Source organism: Euleptes europaea, chromosome 5, assembly GCF_029931775.1.
Source record: "Euleptes europaea isolate rEulEur1 chromosome 5, rEulEur1.hap1, whole genome shotgun sequence".
NCBI classification, from domain to species: Eukaryota; Metazoa; Chordata; class Lepidosauria; order Squamata; family Sphaerodactylidae; genus Euleptes; species Euleptes europaea.
The window spans coordinates 30,981,874-31,004,251 of NC_079316.1; the positions used below are offsets into that span (position 1 = coordinate 30,981,874).

Here is a 22,378-nt window from a genome sequence, read left to right on the forward strand (position 1 = left end):
TTGTAATAGCAGGAGATCTCCAGCTACTACCTGGAGGTTGGCAACCTTACTTTTAAGATTTGTGTGGAGGAGAAAATTCCATTCCGTTCTGCTTTTCCTCGTCACGGTTGCAGCGCCGGGAGAAGCTGCACCTGATGGAATTCCTTTTCCTTTGCCATCCGTTAACGGTCCAGCCCTGGAAGTCTAATACCAACCCCTGAATTTGATTTAAGGGGGCCAGAGGCAAAGGAGGGCAGGGCCTCCCGTACACTTTGTTCCATTTGGTTCCATTCTGGCTCGCACCCACATGTTCTAGATGATGTGATGCTCCTTTGCCTTTCTTCCTAACTGGCAGCGCAGCAAGAATGTACGAAGCAAAAAGCCCTCTCTCTTTCTAGCCAAAAAGGAATTCCTGACTGACCTCCCCACTTGGCAGCCTGAGCGTCTAGCTTGCCAGGCAGGCTGTAGGTCTTCGGCGATCCTTGCTGTGGTGTGATTAATGGCAGGCAGTTGGAAGAGCTCAAGCTGGTTGCCGGGCTAGACGGGTCAAAGATCAGCCGAATCTGCCACTACTGAGTGGAGAGCCCTTCCCTGGAGTCTTTGGCCTACTGCATCTGTTTTGAGCCACCTGTATAGCTTTCCACATAAAATATTTTTTCCCCTGGCGTTCATCTGCACTGTTGCTGTTTACAGCGTTTCTTGCGTAACGTTCTTAGCACAGAAAAGAGGGATCTTCCGCTCAGACCTTACATCTAGATAGTGGTAGAGGTATTACTTAAGATGCGTCTGCATGAAAGTAGATCTGGTTGACAAAGTTGGTGCATTAGTTAACCATACTAAAAAACAAAAAACCAAAAAACCAACCCTGTGTTGTGGTTTATTGATTTCATTTATAGCCTTCCTTTCTGATTACTAGGTTGCGGAATTCAGAACCAATAAAATAAAAACGGCGCGATAAATAATACAGCAAGCAAGGCGTTTAAAACTGGATTGCGGAATTCTAAAACAATGCAACAAAAACAGTGCAACACGTACTGTTACAAATACATTAACATAAAACAGTACAATACATTTTTTGCCATCAAGTCACAGCTGACTTAGGGTGACCCTGTAGGGTTTTCAAGGCAAGAGACATTGAGAGGTGTTTTTCCATTGCCTGCCTCCTCCTCACATCCCTCGTATTCCTTGGAGGTCTCCCATCCAAATACTAGCCAGGGTCAGGGCTGAGAGCGTGTGACTGGCCCAAGGTCACCCAGCAAGCTTCCATGGCGTGAGTGGGGATCTGAACCTCCTAGTCCAACACCTTAATCATTATACCACACTGACTGTCAGTACTGTACATACTGTTTAATATATGCATGTTAGTTGCAAAAGAACTGCATTGGCATCAGTGCCCAAAATCAGTGAAAGCGTAACACAAGGGTACATATTTGGAGGTTTAATTGTCAGAGCAAGCCTGTATGACTTGACCTGCCAAGCTGCTGTTGTCTATAGCATTGCCAACCTAGTGCTAGCAATCAACAGGAGGTTTAGGGCGTGGCATTGTGTCAATGCTGCAATGTCATTTCTGGTGCGAACTCCTCCCCCCAAAACACTATGCTCACTTTGGCCACTCAGTTGGCCTGTGAGCTGTGTAGGGCAGTCTTTCATGGGCACAGTTCTACATTTAGGTTTTGCTGCCTGCAGGGGCCTAACATGACACCGTAGACAGCTGCTAGACTGTATTCTGTAGATAGGTTACATCTTGTTCAGATGCTGGGCTTATATGGAAAAACCCAGGTCTGAATCTTCATTCAGCTACGAAGCACGTTGGATTGGAACATAAGGGTGGTCCTTCTGAATCAGACCAATGGCCCATCTAGTCCAGCATCATGTTTCACACAGTGGCCAACAAGATGTTCCTAGAAGGCCTACAAGAGGGCATGGAGACCAATCTGCCTTCTGTTCTTGGCCCCTGGCACTGATCTTCAGAGGGTTACTGCCTCTGAACATAGAGTTGCCAACCCTGGTTGGGAAATTCCTGGAAACTTTGGAGGTGGGGCCTGGAAAGGGCAGTGTTTGAGGAAGGGATGGACTTCCGCTGGATATAATGCTAAAGAGTCCACCTTCCAAAGCAGCTGTTTTCTCCAGGGGAACTGATCTGTCATCTGGGCATCGCTTGTAATCCTGGGAGATCTCCAGGTCTTACCTGGAGGTTGGCAACCCTACCTAAACATGAAGGTTCCATTTAGTCATCATGGCCAATAGCCTTTGATGAACCATAAATTAATTTAAACCTATTAAAGTTGGCTACACTAGTGGCCCCATCACTTCACTCTTTGACAGTGAATTCCATGGCTTGAAACACTCCTTGAGTGTTTATTTTTCTTCATTTATTTATACCCCACCTTTCTGCTCATCTCTTGCCTGTAATGCCCTGTGGATGGGATCGCCATGAGTTGGTTGTGACTCGGCAGCACTTTCTTCTCTTCTTTCTGTCCAAAGTTCTATTCTTCATTTTACACTCACAACAACCCTGTGATGTAGGTTAGGCTCAGAGTATGGGACTGTACCAAGATCGCCCAGCAAGCTACCGTGTCAGAGTAAAGATTCAAACCTTGGTGTCCCAGATCCTAGTAGTCTGACACTCGAACCACTACACTACCGTAGCTCTCTTCAAGTACTTTCTTGTCCAAGTATTTGCTTGGGTGGCCTTGGGCAAGGCTCATGGCCTTTGGGGCAGGGAGTTATCCCAGAAGTCATTGGGTCCCTTTCACTGCACTGGCTTTAACTGTTAGAATACACTGATCTTTAATAGGTTGACAACTGCTTAGACTACGTTGGCAACTGCATGTATTTTCATGATCATTTTCACTAAGTATTTGTGGACTGATATATTGGTAATGGGAATTGGCACCCAGAAATTACATATGTTGACATTTTCCACCTCATTTGCTATTGTGAAAAAAAAACCTATCAGGAAATCCTATGAATGAAAACACTGCAAATCTGTGTAGTGAAATACATGGGTGGACCATACTTTCCGTATCCTGCTGTGATATATTTTATAGAGGATATGACCTTCGGGGGTGGGCTTGTGTTCAGGGTTGGATGCATTAATCATATGGAACTCTCAGAGATAAGGAGAACAAATTTATCTTAAAGCTGGCTTTAAGCTAGAACCTATCTAATTGTAATGGGAGAGGGAACTTGTAATTCCCCCCCCCCCCACACACACACACCCTGACTTGACTATATCTGGGCTCCACCTGTACTGTGAAAAGCTCTTCCTGTTTCAAGCTGTGTTTGATTACTGGATATCCTGAAATGATCTGACAGGTGCCAGATGGGATTAGGATGAATAATAAATTTAGAAGCTGGCAAAGAACATATCATTTATAGGAGAACTGAAACTTCTTCTGCCCACTTTATTTAAGTAAATGTGTTTCTTTCTACCCAATTTTGACAGTATTGGGAGGAAACATTTCGTGAAAAACGTATGCAATACTGAAATGTGTTTCTCTTAGGTGGTGCTTCGCAGACTGGCAAGAACTAATGTGGAATAGTGAATGGAGACTTGGGTTTGAGTCCCCACTCAATTATAAAGGTCACGAGATGAGGATCTGTCTCAAAGGGTTGCATTGAGGATGCAGGGGAGTAGCCCATCTTGTCCTGAGCAAGATACAGTAAATGGATTTCCGCTGGATATAATGCTGAAGAGTCCACCCTCCAAAGCAGCTGTTTTCTCCAGGGGAACTGATCTGTCATCTGGGCATCGCCTGTAACCCTGGGAGATCTCCAGGTCTTAACTGGAGGTTGGCAACCCTACCTGAACATGAAGGTTCCATTTAGTCGTCATGGCCAATAGCCTTTGATGAAATACTGACTCCTTACCAGTCTTATACACACCAGTACTGTCAGCAATGACATTCGGGCACTGGCATACAGATTGGGATATATATATATATATATATAGGCCAATACTTAGGTTAGGGAAGGAAAAGCGGCATGCTATAACCCAGTCTCTTCAGATTTCGGAAGCTAAGCAGGACCGGTACTTGGATGAGAGACCACCAGGAAGGATCTGCAAAGGAAGGCAGTGGCAAACCACCTCTGCTTCTCACTTGCCTTGACAGCCCCTTGCTGGGGTGACCATACATTGGCTGCAACTTGATAGCACTTACATATGTAATACTTAGGGTAAGGAGTAATTAGGCATTACTGTTTCTATGTGGAGTGAAGGAGCAGCTTTTTTTGGGGGGGAATGGCAAAATCCGCCCTGTTTGATCGTCAAGAGTTCAAAAACGGATCTTTCCTCAGTGTCTCAAGGGTTTGCAGCTTTCCCCCTTATGGTTTGGTTCTTATGCTTGGTCATAGAATCATGGAGTTGGAAGGGGCCATACAGGCCATTTAGTCTAACCCCCTGCTCGACGCAGGATCAGCCTAAATTATCCCTGACAAGTGTTCGTCCAGCCACTGCTTGAAAGCTGCCAGTGAGGGGGAGCTCACCACCTCCCTAGGCAGCAGATTCCACTGCTGAACTACTCTTAAAGTCCTTCTGGAGCTATGGGATCCACAGGCATCTTGAACCATGTGTGTTCTTTAGGGTGTAATTTGGGCTACCTCAGCACATAATGTGGAAATTTAAAAGAAAACAATTGCAAAATGCAAAAGGGGCACCGAGAGTCTTGAACACAATTTAATAGGATGCCCCCATTTTGCAACTGTTTTCATTTTTGCTGGTGCAGTCTATTTTACAGAAATTTAAAAGGGCAGACCAAGCACAGTCCAGGGAAAATTTAGGTGTGGGTGAATATTGTTCGGGGATTGGGGGTCAACTCCTGCCCCTAAGGTAGGGGGCCCTCTGCACAAACTCCCCAGTGCAATTCAGTCCATAGTGTGTCAGATGCAGATAGCAGGTGCACCACAGAAGGGCAATGGAAGGATGCAGGCTTTTGAATGATTGATACTGCACCTGTGAGGTTTTGACTTTAGCCTGTCCCCCCCCCCCACCAACCCCCCAACCACCACAAGCCTGAAGAAACAAAGACAGGAAAGTGTTGCTAAACCTTTGTAACCCAGACCCCTCCAGGTATCAGCTCCCAATGGCGAAGCATTTTCTGCATGGTTATTCTCAATCCAGGACTCCTGAAAGAGGGCTCTGTGCGCACTTAGGCCAGTGCGACGTTTTTGTTTAATACTTTACAGATTTTTGGACCACAGCGCTCTCTGCACTGAAAAGCAGTATATTTGCTGACCTTGTTGGAAGGCTAATGCTGTTTCTGGGAAGCGAGTGAAACAAGCAGTTCTTTGTTGGCAGGAGCAGAGAGAGAAGAGGGAGACGGGCCTCCCCCCTCCTTCCCTTTGCAGTATCGTGACTAAGTCAAAAGTGTAATGTGGCTGGGTTTTTCTTCTTCCTTCCACAGACATATGTTTTTCATCAGGCTACTCTGCATGACACTTGAGGCTGGCCAGTGCCTAATGAATTAGGCAGGAGACGGCCCTTACATGGGGGTAAACCCGCAGCTGGACCTAGGTTGCGATTAAAAAAAAAATACTGTTGCACTCCCTTGAACATCTGCATCAGAGATAATTTGCACCTTTTGCCAGTTGGCCTCTTCCACACCAGAATCCTCTCCCTTCAAAGTGGCCTCTGCTTCATGCAAAGAAGCCATCTCAAAACATCAGCCTTTGGCCTCCAAAGGGCCAAGAGTTAGACTGCGCGGTTGCCTTTCCTGTTTCACCCCTAGTATGCGGGCATTAAATGTATGGCTCGTATAGAGTTGCCAGATCCCACTTCGCAACCAGCGGGAGGTTTTTGGGTTGGATCTTGAGGAGGGCGGGGTTTGGGGAGGGGAGGGACTTCAATGCCATAGAGTCCAATTACCAAAGCAGCCATTTTCTCCAGTCGAACTGATTTCTATCGGCTGGAGATCAGTTGTGATAGCAGGAGATCTCCAGCTAGTACCTGGAGTTTGGCAACCCTAGGCACATAATAACAGTAGGGTCTGCAAGATCATCTGATGGAAATCAAGGCCAATGGCTTCTTGCAGACCCTACTGTTGTTATGTGCTTAGGGTTGAGAAAATGGCTGCTTTGGTAATTGGACTCTATGGCATTGAAGTCCCTCCCCTCCCCAAGGGGAATTTATCTCTGTTGTCAGTTGTAATTCCAGGAGCTCTCTAGGCCCCACCTGGAGGCTGGCAATCCTAGTGGGTGGGCAGAAGAGCAGAGCAAAGCAACTTCAGGGCAGGAGTAGGAACTGTGGATCTTCCTTGGCTTATGATTGCTTTCTTGCTACATCAGCTGCAGCAAGGAGGACTCAATGGGGTTTAACGCATGGCCAATTTGTCTCGCCTTTGTGCCTTAAAAGTAGCGAATTCCCGTAGTCTAAACGCATGACCGTCCAAGGGCTGCGCATCGGACCCACCTTAGGCGCGAATTAAGCACAAAAAAAACGGGTTAAGCAATCCCTGTTTTTTAGCAATCTTTTCAGTGCTAAACCGCTACTTTTTTTAAATTTCGCTATGTTACCGGAACGCCGGTGTGCGTGTAATCACATGACTAGCCCGCTACTAACCTCCTTTCGTTCAAGCTCCCAGCCCTGACAAACAGCTGAGCTGCGGGTGAGCAAGGGCGGGGCAGGTGCCAGCCGCGCTGCTGGCTAGGAAGGGAAGTGACTTGACGGGGAAGGAGAGCTCCTTTTATGGACTTCCGGGGGGAGGGTAGAGGGTGGAAGGGCGGAGCTTCTTGCCTGAAGAGTATAAAAGGCCAGAGGAGAGCTGTAGCCAGGTAGGAAGTAGGCTGTGACCCAGGCTGGCTAAGCATAGAGCCACCCGGGTAGCCTCCAAGGGAGAGGAAAGCTCAGACTCTCCCTTGGACTGGTCTGAAGCTGAAGAGGCGCCTCAAGCCCCGACCCTCTCCAGGCCAGACAGACCCACCCATCCCCGACCAGCCCTGTAGGGGGGGTACTTAACACCATCACAATAGTATACCGGAACGCTGGTGTCCCAAGGAAAAAAAGGGGGAGAATTGGCCTTTGATTGGATAACCCCTCAGCCAATCCTTGGGCAATGACACAGCGGTCACTCCCCTACTATCCCACATTATATTGGTGGCTCAAACGCACGGGGAGCCTCCAGCAGCTACTTGCTTCAGGCTTATAGTGGGATGAACTAGCATCATGCGTTTGACTATCCAGTCTCGGATTAAAATATTGTGAGATAAGGGAGGAACGAACCAAGAACATTCTGCCCATGCGTTAATCCCCAATGTCTGTTTATCGCCTGCAAAAAGAGAACTAGCGGGAGAGTGAGTGGATTACAATCAGTCCATGAAACACCCAGTTAGGTATAAGAACAGAGGAAGGAGCACATGAACACATGAAGCTGCCTTATACTGAATCAGACCCTTGGTCCATCAAAATCAGTGTTGTCTACCCAGACCGGCAGCGGCTCTCCAGGGTCTCAGGCAGGGGTCTTTCACATCACCTACTTGCCTGGTCCCTTTAACTGGAGATGCCGGGGTTTGAACCTGGGACCTTCTGCATGCCAGGCGGAGGCTCTACCACTGATCCACAGTCCTGGGGAGGAGCAGACAACACAGGGCATATTAACAAAGCAACCTCTAACTACACAGGATGTAATTTGCAATGCAGGCAACATCAACTGGATGCAAAAAAATAAAAATAAATGCCACATAGCCCAGGACATGACAAAAAAATTTTGGCTCTAGCAGCAAGGCCAAAAATTTAGGAGCTGGCAACCCTGCAGGTTAACCATTGTGCGAAACAGGATCCTGGACTAGATGGACCACTGGTCTGATCCAGCAGGGTTCTTTTCATATTCACGTTTGAATAACCACTATGTAGTACAGTGGTTCCCCAACTTTTCAGGCCACTGCCGCCTTGGTTCCACAAACTCAACCCCAGCGCCCCCTACCCTATCCTATAAAAAGCATTATTCAAAATTGGGGTTTGCATGACTCACGAATAACAATAAAATTTCAAAACAGTAACAATTAATTGCACATCTATTCAAAATCAGATTAAAACTCTTTAGCTGAAATTTATTCAACAGAACTGATGAACTTGATCTAGTGGTACCAGCTCTTCAAAGTCTGGAAAAAAATCTGATAGTTTCCAGCATGGTGCCATAGCTTGATCTATTGTAAATTAGTGAACAACACAGTTGAAGGGGCTCACCTCTAGAGCCCCCTGCTGTCCTCTTGCCTCTTAGTGCCCCCCTAGGTAATCCCACTGCCCCCCAGGGGGTGGTACTGCCCACTTTGGGAACTACTGATGTAGTGGAAGCTAGCTTGGTGACCTTGGGCCATTCTCTCTTTCTCTGCCTAAACTTTCTGATAGGTCATTGTGAGGCTAAAATGGAGTAGAGAAGATGCTGTAAGCCACTTTGGGTCCCCATTAGAAAGAAACAGGGGATATAAATAAATGAATTTATTTTATTTTAATTCCAAGATTTTCAGAATAGCTTATCTGGGGATGCCCAGGTAGTCTCCCATACAGGTAGTGGCCAGGTCTGCAGCTGCTGAGCTTCAGAGAGGGAACTATGTCAGTCGATTCTCTGACCATTCTCTTGGCTCCCTGTTCTGATTCTCAGGTACCACCATGTATTCGGAGCTTGGCGTTTGATATAATTCCTTTTACTGCAACAAATGAAAAAAAGCTTAATTTTTGATAGGGGCACAGAGACAAGTCTTTGCCAGGTATAACTAATGAAGCTGGTGACTAGTACAGCAATCTTTCAGCATAGAGTTTTGAGCAGAAGAAAGGAGATGGGATTTTTTTAAAAAAGATTGCTGACATCGCTGGAAAGTAATTGGGATAATATACTAGCAGTTTGTAAAATACACCATTCTGCTATTCATGTAATTCACATACTGTAATCACAGATGGTCAGATTTCCATTGACTGCAGCCCAAAGCCAAACATGCAAAGGCCATTTTGGGGGAAAAAGCACTCTTTGTTCAAATGGTATAGACAGATTGCTCAGGGAAAAAGCTGGGAAGAGCCAACTTGTGTCGATTTTCGTTTCTCTCTTTCTCTTTTTTAATCCATGAGAGCACTGCAGATTCATATTAACGTTCTTGCTCTGAATTTATTATTGTTTCACCTGCTTTGATATGTGAACTGTAAGGGTTTAAACAAAAGGTCTTAGTTTTCTCCAGAAAAACAGCTACCAATGGACTGTCAGTACCCAATAGCTGTGCTTTCATTCTTACAAAATCCCTGTCTTGCTCTTCATTCTGACTGATTCTCTCTCTCTCTCTGTTCTCTGAGGAGGGGCTGTAGCTCAGTGGTAGAGCCTCTGCTTGGCATGCAGAAGTTCCCAGGTTCAATCCCCGGCATCTCCAGTTAAAGGGACCAGGCAAGTAGGTGATGTGAAAGACCTCCGCCTGAGACCTTGGAGAGCCGCTGCTGGTCAGAGTAGACAATACTGACTTTAATGGACTAAGGGTCTGATTCATTATCAGTCAGCTTCATGTGTTCACAATACGTGTGTTCACATGTGTTCTCAATGTTCAGCCTGTTTTGGAGGGTAGACTCTATATGGCATTATACCCTGCAGAGGCCCATCCCTCCCTAGGCTCCATCCCCAAATCTCCAGGCATTTCCCAACCCAGAGTTGGCAACCCTACAAGTCATGGCTGGCCTTGAAAGCAGTCATGTCATGGCCTTTTGGGCTGCCACTGACTCCACTGCTCTGATGTCACAACATGGCTTTGGGCAGTCAAGGGTAAGACTATCGAATCCTAAAGGGGATTTGAGAGTCCTAAGAAACACTGGAATTCGGAAGTCCGTGAGCCATTTATAGTCACATATTCGACTTCTGTTAAATGCCTGTATGCCATAGGTGTATGACTGTTGACAAATCAGTTTAAATATGGAGGTTTTTTTCCAGCTGAAAGCTTGTGTTAAGGAGAGTTGCTTATATATGTGATCATTTTAATACCATGCTGCTTTTCAGTAACTTTTAATAAAGCTTCTTTGGTACAGCTATGAACATAAAAGACTCAGATTGAAATCACTGCTCAGTCATGAATCTCAGTGGATGGCCTTGCGCAAACCACTAGGTGGGCACCAGTCTGCACTAGGGTTGCCAACCTGCAGGTAGTAGCTGGAGATCTCCTGCTATTACAACTGATCTCCAGCCAATAGAGATCAGTTCCCCTGGAGAAAATGGCCGCTTTGGCAATTGGACTCTATGGCATTGAAGTCCCTCCTCAAACCCTGCCCTCCTCAGGCTCTGCCCCAAAAACCTCCTGCTGGTGGTGAAGAAGGACCTGGCAACCCTAGTCTGCACACACACGCAAGCTCTGCTGTCATTCCCTACACTGAAAATTCTTCCTCCTTCTATAACCGTCCCTGATTGGATCTGATTTTATGTTAATCTTTCTCTGTTTATCTTCAGTAGTTAGAAGTTGGCCCCTCCCACTCTGAAGAGATTAATTTCTCTTTGATTGGTTCTTGTTTCAAACTAGCCTGCCCCACTCCCACTCTTCTGTTGCTTGTAACTTTAAGTATAAATAAGTGCTGTGGATGTACTCTTCATGCATCTGATGAAGTGAGCTCTGAGTTTGTGCTGGAATAGATTCTGTTATTCTTTAAGGTGCTTCTGGACTTCTAGCTTCCTCTCTTGTGGTTAGGGTTGCCAGGTGCCCGCTGGTGGCAGGCAAACCCCTGGTAAAGTGCCCTTCTGCCCGCTGACCAGCTGAGGGTCGGCGGGCAATCATGCACGCGCAGGCCCACACGCCAGCCGGGAAGCCTCTCCTCTCCCTCCCGCCCTCCCTGGGGTGCGCGGGCCGCCCCCTGTAGGCCCGCGCGCCAGCGGGAACTTCCCCTCCCCCTCCCCGGGGCGAGCGGGCCGCCCTCTGCAGGCCCGCGCGCCAGCCGGGAACCTCCCCTCGCCCTTCCCAGAGCGAGCGGGCCGCCCGCTGCAGCCCCGCGCGCCAGGCAGCACGTGGGCGTTCGCACACACAACAGAAACCTCTTGCCGAAGGTAAGTGGGGACCTGGCAACCCTACTTGTGGTCCACAGTGCAAATGGCTCCTTAAAACCATGTGCAAATTTTAAAAAATAAGGCAATCAGAAAACACTACATCATGAAGGTCCCTGTGTATAAGTGAATGAATTGGCAAAGTGAAAAATGGGAAAGGTTCATACTCTGTTTTACAGCAGGCCATTTGGAAACTTTGGGCATTAACAGGATGTGTTTGAACCAAACATTTATTGTTAAATGAAAATAAATAAATATAGTCCATCTGCCGATCCTTCATACACAGTCCAAGCATAATTTTTCTGGAACCCACTTCCCATCTCACATTTGGGCTTTGTACACACAGCAGACTAAATAGCTTAGACTAGCCTGAGCTCATCCAAGCTGGAAGCTAAGTGGAGTTGCCCATGAATAGTACTTGGGTGGGAGGCCACCAAGTAAGATCAGGGTTGCTGTGAAGAGGAAGGTAATGACAAGCCACCTCTGCTTGTCTCATAAATCCTATGAGGGGGTCACCATGAGGTGGTTGCAACTTGGAGGCACTTAATTATGCACACATAAAGTACGGTAAGTCAAATAACAAAAAAATAGTTATGCAAACGAAATGTATTTGCCTGCATCTGCTTACTTAACTATGACTGCTTCTGCTTCGAAACATAAGTTTTTCTGAACATTTCAGAGGACTGGCCAAGGTGAACAGAGATCCCAAAGTATGTTGTCAGGAGTCGTGACAAAATTGAAGGCCTGTTGCTGTCGGAAAGAGTTGAGGTTGCTGTATCCTAACGATTTCTGAACTGCTTTTGTTCCATAGTAATGAATCACCAGCACCCACCGCAAATGACGCCGACTACAACCATGTCTCAACAGAGCCACCCTACCCAAAACCCTCAGGCTGGCTTATTGAACATGCCAAATGCACTGACGTCCCAGCAGCAGCAACAACAGAAACTGAGGCTTCAGAGGATCCAGATGGAAAGGGAGAGGATTCGCATGCGCCAGGAGGAACTGATGCGACAGGTAGTATTGCATTTTTAAGCATGCCTCGTTGGTACTGCAGGTTGCCCAAGATGTGACCTGGGAATTCCCCTGGTGGTTTGAACTCTCCTGACCCTGAAATGTTAATGGGGAGATCTTGTTCCCTTCAAAGTCCATTTATTGCAGTGGGCTTAGACTATGGTAACTTGACATACAGTTGCCACGTAACACCTTAGTTAAAGAGGGATGAATCCTGCAGAGTCAGGAAGAGACCTGCATGAAGATAATCACAGGACCTCTTAGTTCAGAGGTTCTTCCCTTACTGCGATGAGGGAGCACATAAACACAAGGTCTGATCCTGATTTCTTCCCAGGGAGAATGCCAGAACAGAAAGTAAAATATGAACAAGCCTCAGGAAAACACCTATGTAGCAGTAATCTCCCCATGCACATTGTTCTCATCAGAAGTTAATGTCCATATGTGTTATTGGAAACTTTTATGGAAAGACTCCGAGTGATGAATAGGGTTGCCAGGTCCCCCCTCTCCTCCGGCAGGAGGTTTTTGGGGTGGAGCTGGGGTGGGGATCGCACAGCTGCTCTGACGCAATCACATCACTTCTGGTTTACACCCGGAAGTGCCGCATCACAACGGGCCGCTTTACCACTCAACCCCCCCACAAATGCTAGCATGGTAAAGTGGCCCGTCACAATGTGGCGCTTAAGGGTGTAAACTGGAAGTGACGTAAACACATTGTGCGCGGCTGTGCACATGCGCAATCCCCACTCCTGAGCCGGAGTAATTGCCCGCCAATCCAAGTGAACTGGCAACCCTAGTGATGAAAGATGCATATATTTGCATGGGTTTGTTTATAAGTCTGCCTCAGTTGTTTGGGTACGCGTCTGTAACTGACACCATTTTGAACTTTGTCATGTCAAGGACTTTAATCATTAATGATTTTATGGCGGCTGGAGACGTTTCTCACAGTGCGTGGATTGCGCCATCTTGGATTTTTTTTTTTTAATTAAGGTTCGGTTTTTATAGTGGCTCTCATTGTTCCAAATGGATTTGGAGCTTCCTTTACATAGCCTTTAGGGAAGCCAGGCATTTTGAACAATTGCAAAAGGATGTGTTTCAAAATGCTAGGGAGTATTCCCCTCCTGATGACGTTGTGTTTTGCCCACTATATTAACCAGCTTCCTCAGAGAACACAATTAACCTGTTGCTCTGAGGAGCGATGTGGGAGCTCAGTATGATGCCACTTCGCATAGGCTGTTCCCGCCCTAGCAACATAAACAATGAAACAGAGTTCCTCCTCTCCTTCTCTACCCCCCCTACACTGTGGATTTCCTCTCAGTTCAAAAAACAATAGACTCTTAGACTGGAGTCCTATGCTCACAAGGGAGTAAGTCCCATCGAACTCCATGGCATTTATTTCTTGAGCACATGTGCCTGGGATTGGGGTACCAATCTAAATTGGTCAGGGGGAAAAACCCCTCATCTTGCCTTCAGAGTTCTTTTTGCCTTTGGGATTTGTGCCTAAACCCCTTTGGCTATTCCAGGATAACATTTGTTTATACTGTATTTAGTAATTCAGTATCACATTTCTTGGCAAGAAGCGGAAGTATGCTTTCTATTTGTGAAATGACACCAGTTGGCTTTTCCCCCCCTGGTGTTTTATTTAACGCTCAAGGCAGATGCACCAGGATGGGGCTCAGCCTAGTGGCGCAAATCTAGATGTATGTTTTGCAGGAAGTTTTTCCCATCCGTTTTTTTTATATATATAAAGTTTAAGAAAGAGACTGAATAGCAGATCTTCTCATCTGAAAACTGTCCATGTTCATAGGCCAATAATACAAGTTGGAGCACCTTTCCTATCAGAAAAAGCTGAAGAGTCTGGGATTTTCAGTTTAGAAAAGAGAGTAATGGGGGGACATGATAGAGGTTTGTAAAATTATGTGTCGGGTAGAGAAAGTAGACACAGAGAACCTTTTCTCCCTCTCCCACAATACTAGAACTCGAGAGCATCCACTGAAGTCAAAGGGCAGTAGATTCAGGACAGACAAATGAAAATATTTCTTTATATGAGTGATTAAAATGTGGAATTCACTGACAAAGGATGCAGTGATGGCCACAAGTATAGGCAGCTTTTAAAGGGGATTAGACAGATTCATGGAGGATAGGTCTGTCAGTGGTGACTAGCTAAGGTGACTAAAGGGAACCTCCAGAGGTAATGTACTTCTGAATACCCATAACAGGAGGCAACATCAGGAGAAGACCTCTGCTTCTAAGTCCTGTTGTTGTCTCTCCAGAATAACTGGTTAGCTATTATATGAGACAGGATGCTGGACTAGATGGACCACTGGTCTGATCCAATAGAGCTGCTCTTAGGTTCTTAACAATGTATTTTTCCCCTTAAGGCTGCAGGGTGCATGGGGCTAAGTTCTGTGGTGACCATAGCAGGCTTTTGATATATCTCCTCGAATACTGTCTTTATCCTCCTTGAATTTCACTCACGGCTCGTCTTCTGTGTCTTTATTGCTTAACACTCCATCATGGGACCTCTCAGTTCTCTTCCAGCTCACTTTTTAATACTGTTCTGGGTCCCTTCTCCCAAGTGCATAATCTGCAAGTACAAGTTGTTAAAAAAAAATTATAATGCTTTTAAGTGTGTTTGTTAAATTGATGTAAATGTTCACATGAATGTGGCTGTAGAAGATAAGAATGTGAGAAAATATTTGGTAGAATGAATAGTATCTAAGGCAGGAGAATGAATAGTATCTAAGGCAGGGGTCCCCACCCTTTTTGAGCCTCTGGGCATCTTTGGAATTCTGAGACAGTGTGGTGGGCACACAATGGCTGCCACACAATGGCTGCTCCAGGAGGTGGAGCCAGCCACAAATGGTTGCCACGGCTTACAGTGAGGGAAAAAAGTATTTGATCCCCTGCTAAATTTGCCGTTTGCCCTCTGACAAAGAAATGACCAGTCCTTAATTTTAATGGTAGGTTTGTTGTAGCTGTGAGAGACAGAATAACAACAGGAAAACCCCCAGAAACCCAGACAACAAAAGTCAGAGATTGATGTGCATTATAATGAGGGAAATAAGTATTTGATCCCCTATCAACCAGCCAGATCCTAACCCTAACCCTCAACCTCCCTCGGTCTGGGGCTCCATGCAAGATCTCATCTCGTGGAGTTGCAATGATCATGAGAACGGTGATGAAGCAGCCCAGAACTACACGGGGGGAACTTGTCAATGATCTCAGGGCAACTGGGATCATAGTCACCATGAAAACAGTTGGTAACACATTACGCCTTGAAGGACTGAGATCTTGCAGAGCCCGCAAGGTCCCCCTGCTCAAGAAAGCACATGTACAGGCCTGTCTGCAGTTTGCCAATGCACATCTGAATGACCCAGAGGAGAACTGAGTGATTCAGATGTGCATTGGCAAACTGCAGACGGGCCTGTACATGTGCTGTCTTGAGCAAGGGGACCTTGTGGGCTTTGCAAGATCTCAGTCCTTCACGGCGTAGTGTGTTACCAACTGTTTTCATGGTGACTATGGTCCCAGCTGCCCTGAGATCATTGACAAGTTCCCCCTGAGTAGTTCTGGGCTGCTTCATCACCGTTCTCATGATCATTGCAACTCCACGAGATGAGATCTTGCATGGAGCCCCAGACCGAGGGAGGTTGAGGGTTAGGGTTAGGGTTAGGATCTGGCTGGTTGATGGGGGATCAAATACTTATTTCACTCATTATAATGCACATCAATCTCTGACTTTTGTCTTCTGGGTTTCTGGGGTTTTTCCTGTTGATATTCTGTCTCTCACAGCTACAACAAACCTACCATTAAAATTATGGACTGGTCATTTATTTGTCAGAGGGCAAACGGGCAAATTTAGCAGGGGATCAAACACTTTTTTCCCTCACTGTACCTTCAGTCACATAGTGAATATCCTTGTGTTGCAGTGGCGGCGGCTGCTGCCACAACCACGTTTTTTAAAAATCTGCACAGCCAAAAAAAATCTCCAATGAGCTTTCAGAAGCCTTGTTGGGCAAAAGGCCCACCTGGCCCCGCCCACTTTATAAAAACACTTGGTGGGCACCAGAAAAGGTGTTGTTGGGTACCGTGGCTCCCACAGGCACCATGTTGGGGAACCCTGATCTCAGGGGCAACTAGTCAGACTCACTAGTTTTTCATTGCAAAACTAAGTGACAAAAAGATGGATTTCAGGTTTAGTTCTTTTGTTTCTTGCATTTTTTCAATGTTTGCTTACATTTTTGCCATTTTTTGTATAACTTGGAAAGTAGCAGCCCCCGTGCGGTAGTCAGATCTGTACAAATGAGGCCAGCTGGGGATTTTACTGAGGTTTCTGTAAAGATGGGAAAACCCCGTTGGTTTGCAGAAAAATCACACTTTAAAAATTCCCAATTTTGATATAAACCCCCTCCCCGTAGTGAATGACGATGTCTCAGCACCACAAAAAGGAAAACTGGAGTTTGGGTGCCATTTTGGATTGCCATAGCATCCCTGAATCCTCCTCTGGTAATGAATTGGCAGGAAGCAGGCAGAAAGCGAAGTAGGATGGTGGGCGGGGCTGAAGCCAGCAGCAGGAATGGGAAAGGGGGAAATGAGGTTTTCCCATCCCTGCAGTTTCTCATAGGTCCTCTCTTGTAATTATATATATCTAGTTGAAAATCTAATGAAGACCGTGTTCTTAATGGCTTCTCTTCCCTCTTCAATGTATGGGTGAAGCAGGGGTTCCAGTCTACTTTAATAGTTCTGAATATGCAACTACTAGAAAGGTAAAGACAACTGGTTTAAATAATATGAAATGCAAATATGACATTGGGTACATGGGCAAGTGTTTAATGCATCCTCAATGGGATGGATCCAAAGGACCACAACCAGAAGTGGGGGAGGAAATTGTGAGTGTTTTTCAGTAAACACACAAACTTGCATGAGTTTGCAACATGCTCTGATTGGTATCTACTTCTCTTGCTCATGCTTGCATGAAAAGTTGCGCTATACCTGTGGGAGAATATTTGAGGATTCAGTTTCACTATTTTGTGTGAAAACATTCCCTCCGTGAGCAGCAGACACTTACAGAAGTGCATCTTTTGATCCAACTAAACACCAGAGAATGAATATACCGTAACAAATGGACCATTAAATGTGATACATTAGAGATGCTATTTTTTTAAAAAAAAAATTAATCTCTGAAGCCAAGCGCAGCCCTAGACATACAGCAAAACCTTGATAGAACCAGGCACAATAGGGCATGACTGTGGGTAGGGAACGGGTGTGCCAAAGGATGCTCCCGTTCTCTTCCTGTAAACAAGGAAGTACTCTTGGCAGGAGGCGGGATTAAATTATTGGCTGTGCAAGAACGCTCCCAGTAATTCAGCTTCAGGTCTCTCCCCCCACCCCTCCATCCTGTGCTTCCAGACTTTACTCTGACTGTGTGATGCTTCTGTAGTACACCAAATTAACATTCTTGTTTTGCATCCTGAAAATCTCCCTACAAGCAGAGTGCAAAAGGCGGTTGTGGAAAGCTGGTCCTGTTTGCCCTCCCGAGTTGCAGTTGTGCATGCTAAATTTAGCAAAGAGCAGATTTTTGTCCCCTCCTCCATACTGGGGAGCGATCTGTGGCGTGTAGCCTCAATCAGTAGTAATTTTAAGGACTTCCTGTCAGCTTCAAGAGTGGTCCAGAGGCCTAGCCGTCTGAGGGGAGAACTTCGGGTTCTCTGAAGGGTGTTGTTGCAAATACATTTTTCCCTCATTTGTTTTCCATTGTTGCTTTTTGTGTTTTTAATGCAACCTGCTTTCATGGGCTGTGGGGGGGAGAAGTGCTGAGTAAGAGTGTGTGCTGGTTGCTAAGCCACAAGAAGGAGGTGAAGAGGGTTTGGGTGAAAGGGAGTGGGATTCTTCTGGCAAGCGCACTCCTGGGCCTGACGGCAGCTGCTGGCTGGCTAGCTGACAGGAAGCTCCCTTTGCAGAAATTTCTGACGCTGCAGCTGCTCTTCCTAGAGTGACACACCCAGCAGCGATGGAGTGCACAGCTCTCTGGAGCTGCCTGGTTAACTGGGGGGCTCTCCCCCACCCCCTGTTCCCACCCCAGTTTCATTTTACAAGGCCGAGACAGCGTGAAGAGCCATTTTCTGAGCTGCCTCAGGGAAGAGTCCATCCGACTTAAGGAAGCCGCTGTAATGTCACAAAGCGAAAGGGCGATTTGTGTTTCGTTGACGTATTTGGAGTCCTCTTTACCGTTTCATCCTGATTTGCAAATGAAAATGGCAGTGCTTTCTAATTAAAAAATGGCCGCTAGGCTCTCAACAGCTTCCTGAGTTATGTTCACCTGGAAATTAAACAGGTTTCGGAGAATAGGGCTGTTTCATTTTTTTCCCTAGCCAACTTTCAGGGAGTTTAGAGTAGCATACATTACCTTGACCTCCTCCATTTTTAGCAAAAACCTTGTGAAGTAAGTTAAGATAAGAGACGATGACTAGAGCAAGGTTACCCAGTGAGCTTCATGTAAGAGTGAGGGTTTTAATCTAGGTCTCCCCGGGCCCAATTTCTAAACGGTTTACACATATTTTAAGAACGTAAGTGTCTAATACATGCTAGTGCAGTTAGGTGGGGGTACCCCAGGATTCTTCCTAGCTCCGTTTCCTATTCTCTGTGCAGCCATAGCTATGCTGGACGAAGGCTCTCTGGGAAGGGGAATACTTAAAAGGCAGGGGTTAGGGTACTCATGGCTCCTCACGACTGTTAAAGTGTGTTTGCTAAACTGAAGTACTTGCTTTTGCAATGTGGTCTGGGTAATTCTAGCTAGTCCAAGCCTGCAGAACGTGACATACTGAGCAAAACAGCCCACCGGCCTCATGGAATGTCCCACCAGGGTTGTCTGGTTGCACAGATGATCTATTCTATAGCATCCTCTCTGTTTGAGGTCATTGTAAAATTGCTTTTACGAAGATCCTAGACCTCAGCAGGTTTAACTCCTAGACCTCAGCAGTGTAGGTACCTCTGATGTCTCACTGGCCCATGCTTGCATTTCCAGGAGCAGCATTGCATGTGAGTGGGTAATTCACAGAAGTAAGCTCTGATCGCAGAGCTGTAAGGAATGAAAGACATCTAGTTTAACTCCTGTCCAAAAGCAGGATCTATTCTCTTTACTCTTACTTTTTGTTGTTGTTATTATATTTGCAGAGCGCCATCTACAAGATACTTTGCAGAGTAACACAATCACAAAAAATAGTCTTTAGTCAAGGAATGTATGCTTAGATTTCAGCAGAGGAAAGAGAGAAACTGAGAGGGATGAGGACAAACAATGAGTGAAACCAGACCTAATGGAGGATATGCATTAACGCACTTAAGAGTAGTTGGAAAAGATCTGCTTCATCAGTCCATTGAATCCACCATCCTGTTTTTTGTAGAGGCCAACCAGATGTTTCTGGGAAGTCCACAAGAGGGCAGAATGAAGGCAAGAATCCCCCCCACTACTGCCCCCCCACCCCGCAGAACTGGTATTCAGACATGCTCTGAATTCAGGGATGGCCACAGCAGCTTTTTCAGTCTCCATCAAAATCCTCCTGGCTTCCCACCTCCGTTCACAAGAGCAGTGGAACATATCAGTATCATTGTTTTGCCTACAGTACAGTTCCATATTTGGGACCATGAGGGCTGAGTAGATGGAGATGGTCTTCCAAGGGATAGAAAGAAGGAAAAGAGAAGGGCTGCTCTCCCCTGCCCCCAAAATAAGATGCAGGCAACTGACCAAGGTCAACAAGGAGGCAAAACTTCATGCCAGAAGAATGCTGGGATAAAAAGACATTTGTGCCTCTGTGGGACTTGCGGGAAAAACCTGTTTCGTACATTCATCCAGTTGTTCTTATGAAAGTGGCTCCCTGTTCAATTTGGCCCAAATTCACGCTCAAGTACCTCAGTATAAGGAAGCTATTTTCCTCCTGTTTTCAAAATACAGGGAGAAATAGACTAATCAACTGGAGGCTTGATGACAGTGGCACCCAGAGAATTTGGGCATCTCATAGTTGTCTAGCCACATGTCACATATGTGGTCAACTCCTGCATCTGCAAATATCTTCCTCAATCTATTGACTGAAGCATCTCCAAGTTTATGTTTGGTCTGATATAAAACACCATGTGGAATTATAAAGGAAGCTAACTGATATTTAAGTAGGACTTAATTCCAAATCTGTGTTTAGGATACTGATTAATTTCATGGAATATGAGAATGTCTAAAAATGCTCAGTCATGTTATTTCTTTTTCTTTGTTGCTTTCCCTTAAGCTGTGGTTACATTGGAGTTGTGTAGGCCTGGGCTTTACTCCCTTAGTTACTATGCAGAAATTTCATGAGATCTCAGCTGGAGATCTCTGGAAAGGGGTGTTGAACCCCCAACTGTTTTTATTAATTTTTAGGATTTTTCCTAATTTTTAGGAATTCTTTTAGGGGTTTCTCTAGGCTTACAGAAATATCTGTAACCCTATCTGTACATGATTGCATTCTGCAAATTCTTTGATCCACATTCTTGAGCCATGTTCAGAATTAAATATATTGATGCCTCCCATGGCAAGTACCTGTGCCTTCCTAGAACAACCTACTTCATGTTTTTGGAATAACTAGTAGGGAACATAATTACCACCGCAGGCCAAAATTAAAAATATGTCCAGCCCCAGGCCATGAGTAACTTTGTATATTACACTGCAGTCACATATTCTCAGTTGCATTAATCCTTCTTGAAATGGGAGATACCAGCTAAAACAAATGCACATCTTTCATTTAACATATTAGCCTTTTTTTCCTTTCCCTAGATTTAGCAACCATTGGCAAGCTGTAAACAATTACAAAATAAGATCTTAAATGAGGATTGGTCCTTAGTGTTTAAGGATGCAAACTGTAAATGCAAACTCTCTTCTTCCAGATACCCTTTAACAGAACTTTTTCCTTGCCAGACTATTTCTGCTGGTTAGAAATCCATAAATATACGGTAGATGAGCTTTCTTATTGGTGAGGTGTAATGCCTTAAACTCAACCAAGACACAAGGGAGATACAGTAAAATTATTTCAGAAGAACGCAAGTGCCCAGTAAACTCCCTAGCCCACATTGTTTTAGCATGTTCACAAAATAATATTACATTAAATACATATCACTCACTGGATAAAACAGCTAATGACACTTTCTGAGAAGCAGATACTGCGTTATCTGCTATCAAGTAGATCAGTGAATTGCGTGAGAGATGTGGTATATTAGTCATTATCCTGAATGTTTCATTCTGAAAATTTGAACTTCAGTCAATCTGTGGACATTACTGAAAGTTTAGAATCAGAATGAATTTAGGTCTATTGTACTTTTTTTGGTTTCAGTTCTGTTAGCACCGTCGTCTCTTCCAGACCCTTGAGCACTAGAAACTTTTTGGTTTGTTTGTTTGTAATGAAAGGTGGGCGTTTGAATGTTCAATTGCTGCCCTGAATCAAAGGACGGATGGAACGGAAGTCTAGTGAGAAGAAGCATGAAACAAGACCCTCCTTACATTCTGTGGAGACAAATTAGCAGCTGTGGATGTGCGGCAATTTTTACCCGGAAGGCTTCCAGGAAACATGATGGGAGATTTTTAGAATAATTTGTCATGTAGTTTAAAAGAAGGTTACGTCAAGAGTCGGTGCGCGTACAGAGACACGGTGAATAATTCGGCACGCTGCACCCCTTTGAAGCCTTTACAATTTTTGGCAGCTTTGACAGAAACCACTAGAGGGGTGGGGAGGCATTTTTAGTGGCAGTGCCAGGCATTTTAATGCTGTTGCTCTTTCCCAGCTGCCTTGATCTTCCCTTTTGTTTCCACTGGCTCCTCGCCCCTTCGTTTTTCGGAAGGCATTTCGTTCGTGGCAGTACCAAAGAGAACAGATCATAAGGACTGCCAAGGTTATTTTTTTATATATATGAATGTCACTGCATGAGTCATGACTGGCCAGCAGGAGGCGCTCCATTTGCCAAATGACCTGCCACACTCTGAGGTCGCAGCTTATACTGTGTGCTTCCAAAGCTGTCATCTGTTTGGCATTGGAGGACCATTCCTTTCTCCTCCAGTTTCTTTCAGCGACCACAAAGCCTGAGGGATACAGCTGTACAGCTGGGTATCCGCTTGTCCTGTGATGGCAAAGAAGGAGAGGCTGGTAACTAGTTTCTAGCCTCAGTGTTCAGCTGTGGTGGCTTTCAGACATTGGTAGAATGAAAAGATCCAGAACAAAGAATCATAGAGTTGGAAGGGACCATGAGGGTCATCTAGTCCAACCCCTGCACAATGCAGGATATTCACAACACCTCCTCCCCCACACACACACCCAGTGACCCCTACTCCATGCCCAGAAGATGACCAAAAAAACCCCCCTCCAGAATCCTTGGCCAAG

At 45.6% G+C, this 22,378-nt stretch overlaps 1 protein-coding gene across 1 annotated transcript in view; it reads left to right on the forward strand.

The window, feature by feature from the left end:
- Positions 1–22,378, forward strand: part of WWTR1 (WW domain containing transcription regulator 1) — a 104,218-nt gene that overhangs the window by 73,680 nt on the left and 8,160 nt on the right. The window contains exon 3 of the mRNA XM_056849780.1: positions 11,785–11,990. Coding sequence (XP_056705758.1) covers positions 11,785–11,990 — 206 coding nt within the window. The remainder of the gene's footprint in view (positions 1–11,784; positions 11,991–22,378) is intronic.